Below are 15,556 nucleotides of genomic sequence, written 5' to 3'. Positions count from 1 at the left end.
TGAGTGTTTATTAAAAACCAAATGTGTGAAAAGTGATTTGGTGTGTGTGTCTGTCGGTTAGTGAGTGTCTTGATCTTTATAATATTGGCATGTGTGTGTATCTGTTTGTGTGTTTACCTCAGTGGGGTGGGGAGTTAGGGGGGGGGGGCTGTTCACAGGGTCAGTGCCCCCCCCCCGCGTGTTCAGTCAGTTCAGTCCTTTATGCCATATAATCCCCACTTGTCTTTTCTGGAAATGACATGAACAGCATTCGAATCACTGACTCAATTTTTGGATCTCATTTTCATGACAAAGCATTTGTAGCGGTTTGATAAAACAAAGGCCCAGCCTGGCCCGGCCCGGCTGGTATAAAAGGGAGGGGGAGCGGGTACGGGAACCAGCACCACCTCACACAGGGAGACTTGGGCAGTACTACAACCATGTCAAAGATGGGACGGGTGAGTATGGAACGACCGGAGGACAGGATAACGGCTTTAGCTGAAGGAGCACAGTGGCGTCACACACACACACACAGACACACACACACACACACCGGTGTTTGGAGGGGAACGCAAAAAATAAACATTGTCTAAAACATACTTAATACCTGCAAGGGGATTCTATGATTTGATTGCTTCAAAGGGTGACTTTTAAACTGAAGGACGGATGCAGTAGTCTATGTTTTGATGTTGTCAGATAGTGTGGGGAGCGGTTGCTGCATTCTGTCTGTTATAACTAAGTCATTGAGTATGTGTCAATTTAGTCAATGCTCATTTGAAATGAGTCTTCTTGAATTGACGATAGTCTTCAGGCAGTAGGCAGGGAGTTTATTCTCATGCTATGCCGTATGTTAGCTTCGATAATGTCATTGATCGTAGCATTGTTTGATACTGTTGATACAAACACCAGAACTACTATAGCTAAGGATGGTTCAACATTGGTCTGACCAATCGGAATCCATGCTTCAAGATAATTTTCGATCATGCGGACTGGGATATATTCTGGGTTGCCTCTGAGAATAACATTGGCGTATACACTGACTCTGTGACTGAGTTCACCAGGAGGTACATAGAGGATGTTGTTCCCACTGTCACTGGGTTCATCAGGAGGTGCATAGAGGATTTTTTCCCACTGTGACTGAGTTCACCAGGAGGTACATAGAGGATGTTGTTCCCACTGTGACTGAGTTCACCATGAGGTGCATAGAGGATGTTGTTCCCACTGTGACTGGGTTCATCAGGAGGTGCATAGAGGATGTTGTTCCCACTGTGACTGAGTTCACCAGGAGGTACATAGAGGATGTTGTTCCCACGGTGGGTTCACCAGGAGGTACATAGAGGATGTTGTTCCCACTGTGACTCGGTTCACCAGGAGGTACATAGAGGATGTTGTTCCCACTGTGACTGAGTTCATCAGGAGGTACATAGAGGATGTTGTTCCCACTGTGACTGAGTTCATCAGGAGGTACATAGAGGATGTTGTTCCCACTGTGACTGATTTCATCAGGAGGTGCATAGAGGATGTTGTTCCCACTGTGACTGAGTTCACCAGGAGGTACATAGAGGATGTTGTTCCCACTGTGACTGAGTTCATCAGGAGGTACATAGAGGATGTTGTTCCCACTGTGACTGAGTTCATCAGGAGGTACATAGAGGATGTTGTTCCCACTGTGACTGAGTTCACCAGGAGGTGCATAGAGGATGTTGTTCCCACTGTGACTGAGTTCACCAGGAGGTACATAGAGGATGTTGTTCCCACTGTGACTGAGTTCACCAGGAGGTGCATAGAGGATGTTGTTCCCACTGTGACTGAGTTCACCAGGAGGTACATAGAGGATGTTGTTCCCACGGTGGGTTCATCAGGAGGTACATAGAGGATGTTGTTCCCACTGTGACTGAGTTCACCAGGAGGTACATAGAGGATGTTGTTCCCACTGTGACTGAGTTCACCAGGAGGTACATAGAGGATGTTGTTCCCACTGTGACTGAGTTCACCAGGAGGTACATAGAGGATGTTGTTCCCACTGTGACTGAGTTCACCAGGAGGTACATAGAGGATGTTGTTCCCACTGTGACTGAGTTCACCAGGAGGTGCATAGAGGATGTTGTTCCCACGGTGACTGGGTTCATCAGGAAGTGTATAGAGGATGATGTTCCCACGGTGACAATTAGAACTTATCCAAACCAGAAACTGTGGATAGATGGCAGCATTCATGCAAAACTGAAAGCGCGAACCACCACATTTAACCACGGCAAGGTGACTGGGAACATGGACGAGTACAAACAGACCAGCTATGCCCGCCGTAAAGCAATCAAACAGGCGAGACAAAGTGGAGTCACAATTCACCAACTCAGACACGAGACGTATGTGACAGGGACTCCAGACAATCACAGATTATTATTATTGGTATTTTTTGTATTTTACCCCGTTTTTCTCCCCAATTTTGATCTTGTCTCATCGCTGCAACTCCCCAACGTGCTCGGGAGGCGAAGGTTGAGTCCTGCGTCCGTTTACGGACATATTCAATCTCTCCCTATCCCAGTTTGCTGTCCCCACTTGCTTCAAGATGTCCACCATTGTTCCTGTACCCAAGAAAGTGAAGGTAACTGGAACTAAATGACTATCGCCCCGTAGCACTCACTTCTGTCATCATGAAGTGCTTTGAGAGACTAGTTAAGGATCATATCACCTCCACCTTACCCAACACCCTAGATCCACTACAATTTGCATAGCACCCCAACAGATCCACAGATGATGCAATCGCCATCGCACTGCACACTGCCCTATCCCATCTGGACAAGAGTAATACCTATGTAAGAATGCTGTTCACCGACTACAGCTCAGCATTCAACACTATAGTACCCTCCAAGCGCATCACAAAGCTCAGGGCCTTGGGTCCGAACCCCGCCCTGTCCAACTGGGTCCTGGACTTCCTGACTGGCCAACCCCAGCTGGTGAAGGTAGGCAACAATACCTCCACTATGCTGATCCTCAACACTGGGGCCCCACAGGGGTGAATGCTCAGCCCCCTCTTGTACTCCTTGTTCACCCATGACTGCGTGGCCACGCACGTCTCCAACTCAATCACCAAGTTTGCAGATGACACAACAGTGGCAGACCTGATTACAAACAATGACGAGACAGCCTACAGGGAGGAGGTGAGGGCCCTGGCTGAGTGGTGCCAGAAAAATAACCTCTCCCTCAATGTCAACAAAATGAAGGAGCTGATCATGGACTTCAGGAAACTTCAGAGGGAGCACCCCCGTATCCACATCGACGGGCCGCAGTTGAGAAGGTAAAAATATTCAAGTTTTTCTGCATACACATCACTGACAACTGAAATAGTCCATCCACACAGACAGTGTGGTGAAGAAGGAGCAACAGCGCCTCTTCAAACTCAGGAGGCTGAAGAAATGTGGCTTGTCACCTAAGACCCTCACAAACTTTTACAGATGTACAATTGAGAGCATCCTGTCGGGCTGTATCACTGCCTGGTACGGCAACTGCACTGTCCACACCCGAAAGGCTCTCCAGAGGGTGGTGCGGTCAGCCCAACACATCACCGGGGCCACACTGCCTGCCCTTCAGGACATCTACAGCACCCGGTGTTACAGGAAGGCCAAGAACATCATCAAGGACCTCAGTCACCCGAGCCACGGCCTGTTCACCCCGCTACCATCCAGAAGGAGGACAGTACAGGTGCATCAAAGCTGGGACTGAGAGACTGATTAACAGCTTCTATCTCCAAGCCATCAGATTGTTAAACAGTCACCACTAGTCAGCCTCCGCTCTGTACCCTGCCCTGAACTTAGTCACTGTTACTAGCCGGCTACCACCCGGTACTCAACCCTGTACCTTAGAGACTGCTGCCCTATGTACATAGACATGGAACACTGGTCACTTTAATAATGGAACACTGGTCACTTTAATAATGTTCACATACTGTTTTTCCCACTTTATATGTATATACTGTATTCTAGTCAACTACTGCCGTACACATATTTTCTATTCATATACTGTCTATACACACCATAATGTATATATTTGCAATATATTCCGGACTCTGATATTGCTCGTTCTAATATTTTTACATTTGTATTATTTATTTGTATTTTTGGGATTTGCATGTATTGTTAGGAATTGCTGCACTGTTGGAGTCAGGAACATAAGCATTTCTCTACACCTGCGATAACAACTGCAAAACATGTCTACGTGACCAATGTGATCAGTAGTAAACACTAGTAGTACCCAGTTAGGATAACAGTCTTTTAATGGTTCCAAATGGACATTAGATTTAGCTCAAGGGGACAACAACATAGGTCAATCTGTTATCAGAATACAGTCTATTGTATTCTGTCTCTCCAGATCGTGTTCTACGAGGACAAGAACTACCAGGGCCGACGCTATGAGTGTGACAGCGACTGCACAGACTTCCATTCCTACCTGAGCCGCTGTAACTCCATCAGGGTGGAGAGTGGTGCCTGGGTGGTGTACGAGAGGCCCAACTACACCGGCTACCAGTATGTACTGACCAGGGAAGAGTACCCTGACTACCAGCGCTGGATGGGCCTCAACGACCACGTCTGCTCCTGCAAGATGGTTCACTTTGTAAGTGGATGAGCCATTATGGTAAAGAGGTGGTGTAGTTGTGTAGAAGAGAGAAAGGTATTTTCTGTGCCCCCTAGTCTAAAGTAGTGCCCAATGGGCCCTGGTCTAAAGTAGTGCCCAATGGGCCCTGGTCTAAAGTAGTGCACTAAACAGCGAATAGAGTTCCATTCGCACCTGAGTCAGTGTGCATCAAACTTGTAGATGTGTTTTTTGACTCTAGGGGAATTGTATATATTCTTATTTAGATAATGTTATATATATATTGTTATATAGATAGAGTTACATGAATACTGTGTATCTGTTCTAGAAATACACAAATATACAGTATGTATTTTCCAGTTGTTTTTGTCTTAATCAGAGATAATTACAAGGAGTTATGAAATATCAATGTAATGTAGCAGGAAGTTAGATTAGACGTACCCAGCATGCAGCTGGTGTAACATTCAGTATTAATGTAGCAGTAACATAGACTAGACTTACCCAGCATGCAGCCGGTGTAACATTCAGTATTAATGTAGCAGTAATATAGACTAGACTTACCCAGCATGCAGCTGGTGTAACATTCAGTATTAATGTAGCAGTAACATAGACTAGACTTACCCAGCATGCAGCTGGTGTAACATTCAGTATTAATGTAGCAGTAACATAGACTAGACTTACCCAGCATGCAGCTGGTGTAACATTCAGTATTAATGTAGCAGTAACATAGACTAGACTTACCCAGCATGCAGCTGGTGTAACATTCAGTATTAATGTAGCAGTAACATAGACTCAACTTACCCAGCATGCAGCCGGTGTAACATTCAGTATTAATGTATCAGTAACATAGACTCAACTTACCCAGCATGCAGCTGGTGTAACATTCAGTATTAATGTAGCAGTAACATAGACTAGACTTACCCAGCATGCAGCTGGTGTAACATTCAGTATTAATGTAGCAGTAACATAGACTAGACTTACCCAGCATGCAGCTGGTGTAACATTCAGTATTAATGTAGCAGTAACATAGACTAGACTTACCCAGCATGCAGCTGGTGTAACATTCAGTATTAATGTAGCAGTAACATAGACTAGACTTACCCAGCATGCAGCTGGTGTAACATTCAGTATTAATGTAGCAGTAACATAGACTAGACTTACCCAGCATGCAGCTGGTGTAACATTCAGTATTTAAATCCTGTTGATCATCTTGAATTGTAGAGATCTGAGAATGAGATCCAGAATATGTCTGATGTCTTTCTATATCCCTGCTTCCTTCCGTTTGACCTATCCTGCCCTCCCCTCTGTACTGATGCCCCCACCTTACCCCCCTCCTCCAGGCTAGCGGTATCCCCTACAAGCTGCAGCTGTATGGGAAGGGAGACTTGGCAGGCCAGGCGTTCGAGGCCACCGAGGACTGCCCCTCCATGCTGGAGAAGTTCCACTGGCGCGAGGTGCACTCCTGCAAGGTGCTGGGCGGCTGGTGGGTCTTCTACGAGCACCCCAACTACAAGGGCCGTCAGTATCTCCTGGAGAAGGGCGAGTACCGCAAGCCCACGGACTGGGGCGCGGTGTGTCCCAACGTCCAGTCCTTCAGACGCCTCACTGAGTAACCAGGGTCTAGAGTTGTCCCCCTCTCGCCCAACCAATCCGATCCCTCCTGCCCAATGCTCGATCAAGTCATCTCCTACCATTCTCAACACCAACCAATGGGCACCCAAGAGATGGGCCTAACACTGAGCCACGGCCACCAGCTAAAATAAAACCCTGACTGGCAAGCAGCTGACCAGTTGTGTTTTTATTGTGTGTTTGGTGTCTGACAATGTGTAATACAGCCAACAACCAATGGACAAGATCCTCTCTGCAGTCACTCTGCGTCAAACCAATTAGAGCCTAAACTGTAAAACAAGACGTTTATATTTTTGATGTGTTTCATTTAATCATAGCCAGTGATAGATATGGTATAACAATAACTGGTCAGTTCATAACATTTCATATTAGGAAAAAATACATGTGGTAATAATAACTTACTTCATGTTATCTTAGTATTAAATAAACAGTAACCCAGGGCAGCCGTGGGCATGTGCCTCATGCAGTGATATGAGGGGTGTCATGCCAGCCATGCCAGGATGCCAGTCTCGTCATGCCAGTCCTGTGTTGGTGAATCCTTTCTCTCAGACAGTGGTCCTCTCCTCGTCGATGAAGCTGAGCTGAACAGGGCTAGTCGGGGTCATCTCTGCCCCTATAGAAGCCGGGTGAGGATGGGGCAGGGGGATGGGTGTCAGACCCCCGGAAGGTGTCTGGAAGTGGCAATCCAGGTGTCTCCTCTCCCCCCCTACCTCCCCCCCTACCTCCCCTATCTCTGTATCTTCCAACAGCAGTAAGTTGGTGTTGGAAGGAGTTTTGGGAGGTGGAGGGGTGGAGCTACTGAGAGTCTCACTGGTGGGCGGAGTCAGGGCAGCCATAAGGGAGGAGAGGATGGACTGGGAAGAGCCTTGGAGGAGGAGGGGCTGGAGGAGGGGCTTGAGCAGCCGTGTCATTTCCTGGAGGTCCTGGCTGACCTGTGACACTTGCAGGGATAGGCTAGTCATCTGGGAAGGGGGCAGGACATGGGCAGGGAGAGAGTAGGGCATAGGGCAGGGAGAAGGGGAGAGGGAGGAACAAATAAGGCAAAGTTAAGAATTGCCATTAAAATCCAGTCTAGGAATGGCAGTTATTCCTCAGTGGTGCTGCCGTATGCCACTCACCTCTTCTGTCAGTTTAGTAATAGTCTGTACGGTCTCTGCATCCTCCTGCATTCCTGTAGACAGACACAGAGAGAGAGAGAGAGAGAGAGAGAGAGAGAGAGAGAGAGAAAATAGGAGAGGGGGAAACCTAGGTAGTTGCACAACTGAATGCATTCAACTGAAATGTGTCTTCCACATTTAACCCAACCCCTCTGAATCAGAGAGATGCGGGGGGCTGCCTTAATCGACGTCCATGTCATCGGCGGTGGGAGAGAGAGAGCTCATGCAGGAAAGAGAGCAAATAAGTTCTAAAGAGTTATAAAACCCACTTAGCAGCACATTGAAATATCCCAGAACAGTTGTGTGTGCTCATCTAGATTAAAGGATATCACTATGCATAGCAATGCTGTACAGTATTGTGTTTAGGAGGTTATGAATGTGGCCTACCTGGACTAGAGCTGGGTGGGATGTTCTGGGTCACACTGGGGCTGAAGTCAAACTTCTGGCCCAAACTACTAACACTGTCTGTCTCAGTGCCATCCACAAACCTAGAGATACAGAGAGAGAGAGAGAGAGGGAGAGAGAGAGAGAGAGAGAGAGAGAGGGAGAGAGGGAGCGAGAGAGAGAGAGAGAGAGAGAGAGAGAGATGGGGTGAAAGAGAGAGAGAGAGAGAGAGAGAGAGAGAGAGAGAGAGAGAGAGAGAGAAACAGACATGTATATCAGTTTGTATTGTGGCCACCAGATGGCAGAAGAACACCAATGAACTGTTGATCCTGATATAAACAGTGATCTGAACACAACATAAATGAATGGATCTGCACAACGTGCTCTGTGCTAAGCTGTGAAATAGGCTCTAAGCACTATCAGCCAGATGATGAGGTAGTAAACAAAGTGGCCATTGTCCCTCTGTGACCTGGCATCATTCTGAAACACTCCCCCACTCTGACTGGTAGAGACAATCTGGAATAGCCTAGAATAAGGTTGTGGAATAATCGCCTATAATCCTATATTTCCTTTATTTGATCCTATAGTACGTCTTCATAGCTCATTCAGTAGCCTGTGGTACGAGAACCGTAGTCAATTTCAATAGTCATAATAAAAGTTGCACTGGATGCTGATGTCATCAAAACCATCACAGATTGACTGACAAACAGTCCGTCTGTTAAAGCGCTCCCCCCAGCACATGCCCCCTTGCAACGGAGGGTTCCTACCTGGGACTGAGGTCCAGAGGGGCGCATCTGAAGCTCACCACAGGAATCTGGAGAGTGGTGGGGCGGGAGGGGCTACGCAGGGGCGAGCGCAGCCCCCATCCCAGACCCAGAGGGGAACGGGGCATTTTGGGGAGGGGCGAGTGTTGAGCCTCCTCAGACCCCTCCTCGTCCTCTTTGATTGAGGAAAGCTTCTTCACAAAACCACCGTTAGTCACCCAGTCCATCTGTGTTTGTGTGAGAGAGAGAGAGAGAGAGAGAGAGAGAGAGATGGGGAGGGGGTAGAAGAGGGAGAGAAAAGTGGAAGGATTGAGTGTTGATGTTTAAGTTTGATCAGCAGAGGACTCATTGATTTAACATAAAGACTAGCATTGAAAACACTGCTGCATTCCAGGTATCATCATAAATACACTTCCATTCACAATACTATCAAGATAAATACACTTCCATTCACAATACTATCAAGATAAATACACTTCCATTCACAATACTAGGATATCAAGATAAATACACTTCCATTCACAATACTATCAAGATAAATACACTTCCATTCACAATACTATCAAGATAAATACACTTCCATTCACAATACTATCAAGATAAATACACTTCCATTCACAATACTATCAAGATAAATACACTTCCATTCACAATACTATCAAGATAAATACACTTCCATTCACAATACTATCAAGATAAATACACTACCATTCACAACACTATCAAGATAAATACACTACCATTCACAATACTAGGATATCAAGATAAGTACACTACCATTCACAACACTATCAAGATAAATACACTACCATTCACAATACTATCAAGATAAATACACTACCATTCACAACACTATCAAGATAAATACACTTCCATTCACAATACTAGGATATCAAGATAAATACACTTCCATTCACAATACTAGGATATCAAGATAAATACACTACCATTCACAATACTAGGATATCAAGATAAATACACTACCATTCACAACACTATCAAGATAAATACACTTCCATTCACAATACTATCAAGATAAATACACTACCATTCACAATACTATCAAGATAAATACACTTCCATTCACAATACTAGGATATCAAGATAAATACACTACCATTCACAATACTAGGATATCAAGATAAATACACTTCCATTCGCAACATGAAGACACAATACTGCTAAATGACTGCTGCACTATGATATTTCAGAATTATATTTTACATGAGGATAATGCACGTTATATAAGACAAATTAACATTCACAATACTGACATATGAAGACAAACACTATTCACAATGACACTACTGTAAGAAGCCTAATATCCTTTATAATAGGAATCCTAGTCGTGCAAAACCAGGACTGTTCTGCTCTCTCTGTTTCATTTCCTTATTTATTCTGTCCCCCCCACCTCTATCTTTAATAAAAAATTAATCCTGCATCGGAGGGAGACAAGATCCTTTTGATGTACTGTAATTAGCTTATTAATTCTTCATCGGGTAACTGTGAACGCATCTGTCTCCCTCTCCCTCCAACCCCCTCTCTCCCATTTTCCTTTCATCTGAACCTCTCTCTCCCTCCCCCTTGTTCACCCCCTCCTCCACCTCTTGTTTACTTTCCTCTCCTCCTCTTCTCTCTATACCAGCCCAACGTCCCCATAGTAGAGACCTATATTTAGATCAGAGGGTCTCTCCTCCTCTTCTCTCTATACCAGCCCAACGTCCCCATAGTAGAGACCTATATTTAGATCAGAGGGTCTCTCCTCTCCTCCTCTTCTCTCTATACCAGCCAACGTCCCCATAGTAGAGACCTATATTTAGATCAGAGGGTCTCTCCTCCTCTTCTCTCTATACCAGCCCAACGTCCCCATAGTAGAGACCTATATTTAGATCAGAGGGTCTCTCCTCTCCTCCTCTTCTCTCTATACCAGCCCGACGTCCCCATAGTAGAGACCTATATTTAGATCAGAGGGTCTCTCCTCCTCTTCTCTCTATACCAGCCCAACGTCCCCATAGTAGAGACCTATATTTAGATCAGAGGGTCTCTCCTCTCCTCCTCTTCTCTCTATACCAGCCCGACGTCCCCATAGTAGAGACCTATATTTAGATCAGAGGGTCTCTCCTCTCCTCCTCTTCTCTCTATACCAGCCCAACGTCCCCATAGTAGAGACCTATATTTAGATCAGAGGGTCTCTCCTCCTCTTCTCTCTATACCAGCCCAACGTCCCCATAGTAGAGACCTATATTTAGATCAGAGGGTCTCACCTCCTCTTCTCTCTATACCAGCCCAACGTCCCCATAGTAGAGACCTATATTTAGATCAGAGGGTCTCTCCTCCTCTTCTCTCTATACCAGCCCAACGTCCCCATAGTAGAGACCTATATTTAGATCAGAGGGTCTCTCCTCCTCTTCTCTCTATACCAGCCCAACGTCCCCATAGTAGAGACCTATATTTAGATCAGAGGGTCTCTCCTCTCCTCCTCTTCTCTCTATACCAGCCCAACGTCCCCATAGTAGAGACCTATATTTAGATCAGAGGGTCTCTCCTCTCCTCCTCTTCTCTCTTATACCAGCCCAACGTCCCCATAGTAGAGACCTATATTTAGATCAGAGGGTCTCTCCTCCTCTTCTCTCTATACCAGCCCAACGTCCCCATAGTAGAGACCTATATTTAGATCAGAGGGTCTCTCCTCCTCTTCTCTCTATACCAGCCCAACGTCCCCATAGTAGAGACCTATATTTAGATCAGAGGGTCTCTCCTCCTCTTCTCTCTATACCAGCCCAACGTCCCCATAGTAGAGACCTATATTTAGATCAGAGGGTCTCTCCTCTCCTCCTCTTCTCTCTATACCAGCCCAACGTCCCCATAGTAGAGACCTATATTTAGATCAGAGGGTCTCTCCTCCTCTTCTCTCTATACCAGGCCCGAACGTCCCCATAGTAGAGACCTTATTTAGATCAGAGGGTTCTCTCCTCTCCTCCTCTTCTCTCTATACCAGCCCAACGTCCCCATAGTAGAGACCTATATTTAGATCAGAGGGTCTCTCCTCTCCTCCTCTTCTCTCTATACCAGCCCAACGTCCCCATAGTAGAGACCTATATTTAGATCAGAGGGTCTCTCCTCCTCTTCTCTCTATACCAGCCCAACGTCCCCATAGTAGAGACCTATATTTAGATCAGAGGGCTCTCCTCTCCTCCTCTTCTCTCTATACCAGCCCAACGTCCCCCATAGTAGAGACCTATATTTAGATCAGAGGGCTCTCTCCTCCTCCTCTTCTCTCTATACCAGCCCGACGTCCCCATAGTAGAGACCTATATTTAGATCAGAGTGTCTCTCCTCTCCTCTTCTCTCTCTATACCAGCCCAACGTCCCCATAGTAGAGACCTATATTTAGATCAGAGGGTCTCTCCTCTCCTCCTCTTCTCTCTATACCAGCCCAACGTCCCCATAGTAGAGACCTATATTTAGATCAGAGGGTCTCTCCTCCTCTTCTCTCTATACCAGCCCAACGTCCCCATAGTAGAGACCTATATTTAGATCAGAGGGTCTCTCCTCTCCTCCTCTTCTCTCTATACCAGCCCAACGTCCCCCATAGTAGAGACCTATATTTAGATCAGAGGGTCTCTCCTCCTCTTCTCTCTATACCAGCCCAACGTCCCCATAGTAGAGACCTATATTTAGATCAGAGGGTCTCTCCTCCTCTTCTCTCTATACCAGCCCAACGTCCCCATAGTAGAGACCTATATTTAGATCAGAGGGTCTCTCCTCTTCTCTCTATACCAGCCCAACGTCCCCATAGTAGAGACCTATATTTAGATCAGAGGGTCTCTCCTCCTCTTCTCTCTATACCAGCCCAACGTCCCCATAGTAGAGACCTATATTTAGATCAGAGGGTCTCTCCTCTCCTCCTCTTCTCTCTATACCAGCCCAACGTCCCCATAGTAGAGACCTATATTTAGATCAGAGGGTCTCTCCTCCTCTTCTCTCTATACCAGCCCAACGTCCCCATAGTAGAGACCTATATTTAGATCAGAGGGTCACTCCCTCCTCTTCTCTCTATACCAGCCCAACGTCCCCATAGTAGAGACCTATATTTAGATCAGAGGGTCTCTCCTCCTCTTCTCTCTATACCAGCCCGACGTCCCCATAGTAGAGACCTATATTTAGATCAGAGGGTCTCTCCTCTCCTCCTCTTCTCTCTATACCAACCCAACGTCCCCATAGTAGAGACCTATATTTAGATCAGAGGGTCTCTCCTCCTCTTCTATCTATACCAGCCCGACGTCCCCATAGTAGAGACCTATATTTAGATCAGAGGGTCTCTCCTCCTCTTCTCTCTATACCAGCCCAACGTCCCCATAGTAGAGACCTATATTTAGATCAGAGGGTCTCTCCTCCTCTTCTCTCTATACCAGCCCAACGTCCCCATAGTAGAGACCTATATTTAGACCAGAGAGTCTCTCCTCCTCTTCTCTCTATACCAGCCCAACGTCCCCATAGTAGAGACCTATATTTAGATCAGAGGGTCTCTCCTCCTCTTCTCTCTATACCAGCCCAACGTCCCCATAGTAGAGACCTATATTTAGATCAGAGGGTCTCTCCTCCTCTTCTCTCTATACCAGCCCAACGTCCCCATAGTAGAGATCTAGATTTAGATCAGAGGGTCTCTCCTCCTCTTCTCTCTATACCAGCCCAACGTCCCCATAGTAGAGACCTATATTTAGATCAGAGGGTCTCTCCTCTCCTCCTCTTCTCTCTCTATACCAGCCCAACGTCCCCATAGTAGAGACCTATATTTAGATCAGAGGGTCTCTCCTCCTCTTCTCTCTATACCAGCCCAACGTCCCCATAGTAGAGACCTATATTTAGATCAGAGGGTCTCTCCTCTCCTCCTCTTCTCTCTATACCAGCCCAACGTCCCCATAGTAGAGACCTATATTTAGATCAGAGGGTCTCTCCTCTCCTCCTCTTCTCTCTATACCAGCCCAACGTCCCCATAGTAGAGACCTATATTTAGATCAGAGGGTCTCTCCTCTCCTCCTCTCTCTCTATACCAGCCCAACGTCCCCATAGTAGAGACCTATATTTAGATCAGAGGGTCTCCTCTCCTCCTCTTCTCTCTATACCAGCCCAACGTCCCCATAGTAGAGACCTATATTTAGATCAGAGGGTCTCTCCTCCCCTCCTCTTCTCTCTATACCAGCCCAACGTCCCCATAGTAGAGACCTATATTTAGATCAGAGGGTCTCTCCTCCTCTTCTCTCTATACCAGCCCAACGTCCCCATAGTAGAGACCTATATTTAGATCAGAGGGTCTCTCCTCCTCTTCTCTCTATACCAGCCCAACGTCCCCATAGTAGAGACCTATATTTAGATCAGAGGGTCTCTCCTCCTCTTCTCTCTATACCAGCCCAACGTCCCCATAGTAGAGACCTATATTTAGATCAGAGGGTCTCTCCTCCTCTTCTCTCTATACCAGCCCAACGTCCCCATAGTAGAGACCTATATTTAGATCAGAGGGTCTCTCCTCCTCTTCTCTCTATACCAGCCCAACGTCCCCCATAGTAGAGACCTATATTTAGATCAGAGGGTCTCTCCTCTCCTCCTCTTCTCTCTATACCAGCCCAACGTCCCCCATAGTAGAGACCTATATTTAGATCAGAGGGTCTCTCCTCCTCTTCTCTCTATACCAGCCCGACGTCCCCATAGTAGAGACCTATATTTAGATCAGAGGGTCTCTCCTCTCCTCCTCTTCTCTCTATACCAGCCCAACGTCCCCATAGTAGAGACCTATATTTAGATCAGAGGGTCTCTCCTCTCCTCCTCTTCTCTCTATACCAGCCCAACGTCCCCATAGTAGAGACCTATATTTAGATCAGAGGGTCTCTCCTCCTCTTCTCTCTATACCAGCCCAACGTCCCCATAGTAGAGACCTATATTTAGATCAGAGGGTCTCTCCTCTCTCCTCTTCTCTCTATACCAGCCCAACGTCCCCCATAGTAGAGACCTATATTTAGATCAGAGGGTCTCTCCTCCTCTTCTCTCTATACCAGCCCGACGTCCCCATAGTAGAGACCTATATTTAGATCAGAGTGTCTCTCCTCTCCTCCTCTTCTCTCTATACCAGCCCAACGTCCCCATAGTAGAGACCTATATTTAGATCAGAGGGTCTCTCCTCTCCTCCTCTTCTCTCTATACCAGCCCAACGTCCCCATAGTAGAGACCTATATTTAGATCAGAGGGTCTCTCCTCCTCTTCTCTCTATACCAGCCCAACGTCCCCATAGTAGAGACCTATATTTAGATCAGAGGGTCTCTCCTCTCCTCCTCTTCTCTCTATACCAGCCCAACGTCCCCATAGTAGAGACCTATATTTAGATCAGAGGGTCTCTCCTCCTCTTCTCTCTATACCAGCCCAACGTCCCCATAGTAGAGACCTATATTTAGATCAGAGGGTCTCTCCTCCTCTTCTCTCTATACCAGCCCAACGTCCCCATAGTAGAGACCTATATTTAGATCAGAGGGTCTCTCCTCCTCTTCTCTCTATACCAGCCCGACGTCCCCATAGTAGAGACCTATATTTAGATCAGAGGGTCTCTCCTCTCCTCCTCTTCTCTCTATACCAACCCAACGTCCCCATAGTAGAGACCTATATTTAGATCAGAGGGTCTCTCCTCCTCTTCTATCTATACCAGCCCGACGTCCCCATAGTAGAGACCTATATTTAGATCAGAGGGTCTCTCCTCCTCTTCTCTCTATACCAGCCCAACGTCCCCATAGTAGAGACCTATATTTAGATCAGAGGGTCTCTCCTCCTCTTCTCTCTATACCAGCCCAACGTCCCCATAGTAGAGACCTATATTTAGACCAGAGAGTCTCTCCTCCTCTTCTCTCTATACCAGCCCAACGTCCCCATAGTAGAGACCTATATTTAGATCAGAGGGTCTCTCCTCCTCTTCTCTCTATACCAGCCCAACGTCCCCATAGTAGAGACCTATATTTAGATCAGAGGGTCTCTCCTCCTCTTCTCTCTATACCAGCCCAACGTCCCCATAGT

At 46.5% G+C, this 15,556-nt stretch overlaps 2 protein-coding genes across 3 annotated transcripts in view; one reads left to right on the top strand and one right to left on the bottom strand.

The window, feature by feature from the left end:
• The first annotated feature begins 4,230 nt into the window (after window positions 1-4,230).
• LOC115196475 (gamma-crystallin S-like) lies at window positions 4,231-6,179 on the top strand. The gene is made up of 2 exons (XM_029757338.1): window positions 4,231-4,587; window positions 5,907-6,179. The coding sequence occupies exons 1-2, from the start codon at window positions 4,261-4,263 to the stop codon at window positions 6,177-6,179; spliced, it is 600 nt and encodes a 199-aa protein (XP_029613198.1). The 5' UTR covers window positions 4,231-4,260.
• Window positions 6,180-6,349: 170 nt separating this feature from the next.
• LOC115196474 (potassium voltage-gated channel subfamily H member 3) overlaps window positions 6,350-15,556 on the bottom strand; it is a 43,236-nt gene continuing 34,029 nt past the window's right edge. For both annotated transcript variants that reach the window (XM_029757336.1, XM_029757337.1), the window contains exons 12-15: window positions 8,504-8,727; window positions 7,740-7,840; window positions 7,314-7,366; window positions 6,350-7,157 (exon numbers count right to left, since the gene is read on the bottom strand). In XM_029757336.1, the coding sequence (XP_029613196.1) occupies window positions 6,741-7,157; window positions 7,314-7,366; window positions 7,740-7,840; window positions 8,504-8,727 (795 nt within the window). In that variant the 3' untranslated portion in view covers window positions 6,350-6,740. The remainder of the gene's footprint in view (window positions 7,158-7,313; window positions 7,367-7,739; window positions 7,841-8,503; window positions 8,728-15,556) is intronic.

The sequence above is a fragment of the Salmo trutta genome, chromosome 6, assembly GCF_901001165.1.
Source record: "Salmo trutta chromosome 6, fSalTru1.1, whole genome shotgun sequence".
NCBI classification, from domain to species: domain Eukaryota; kingdom Metazoa; phylum Chordata; class Actinopteri; order Salmoniformes; family Salmonidae; genus Salmo; species Salmo trutta.
The sequence above is the reverse complement of the archived record's forward strand: the minus strand, read 5'-3'. Positions and strand labels throughout refer to the sequence as shown.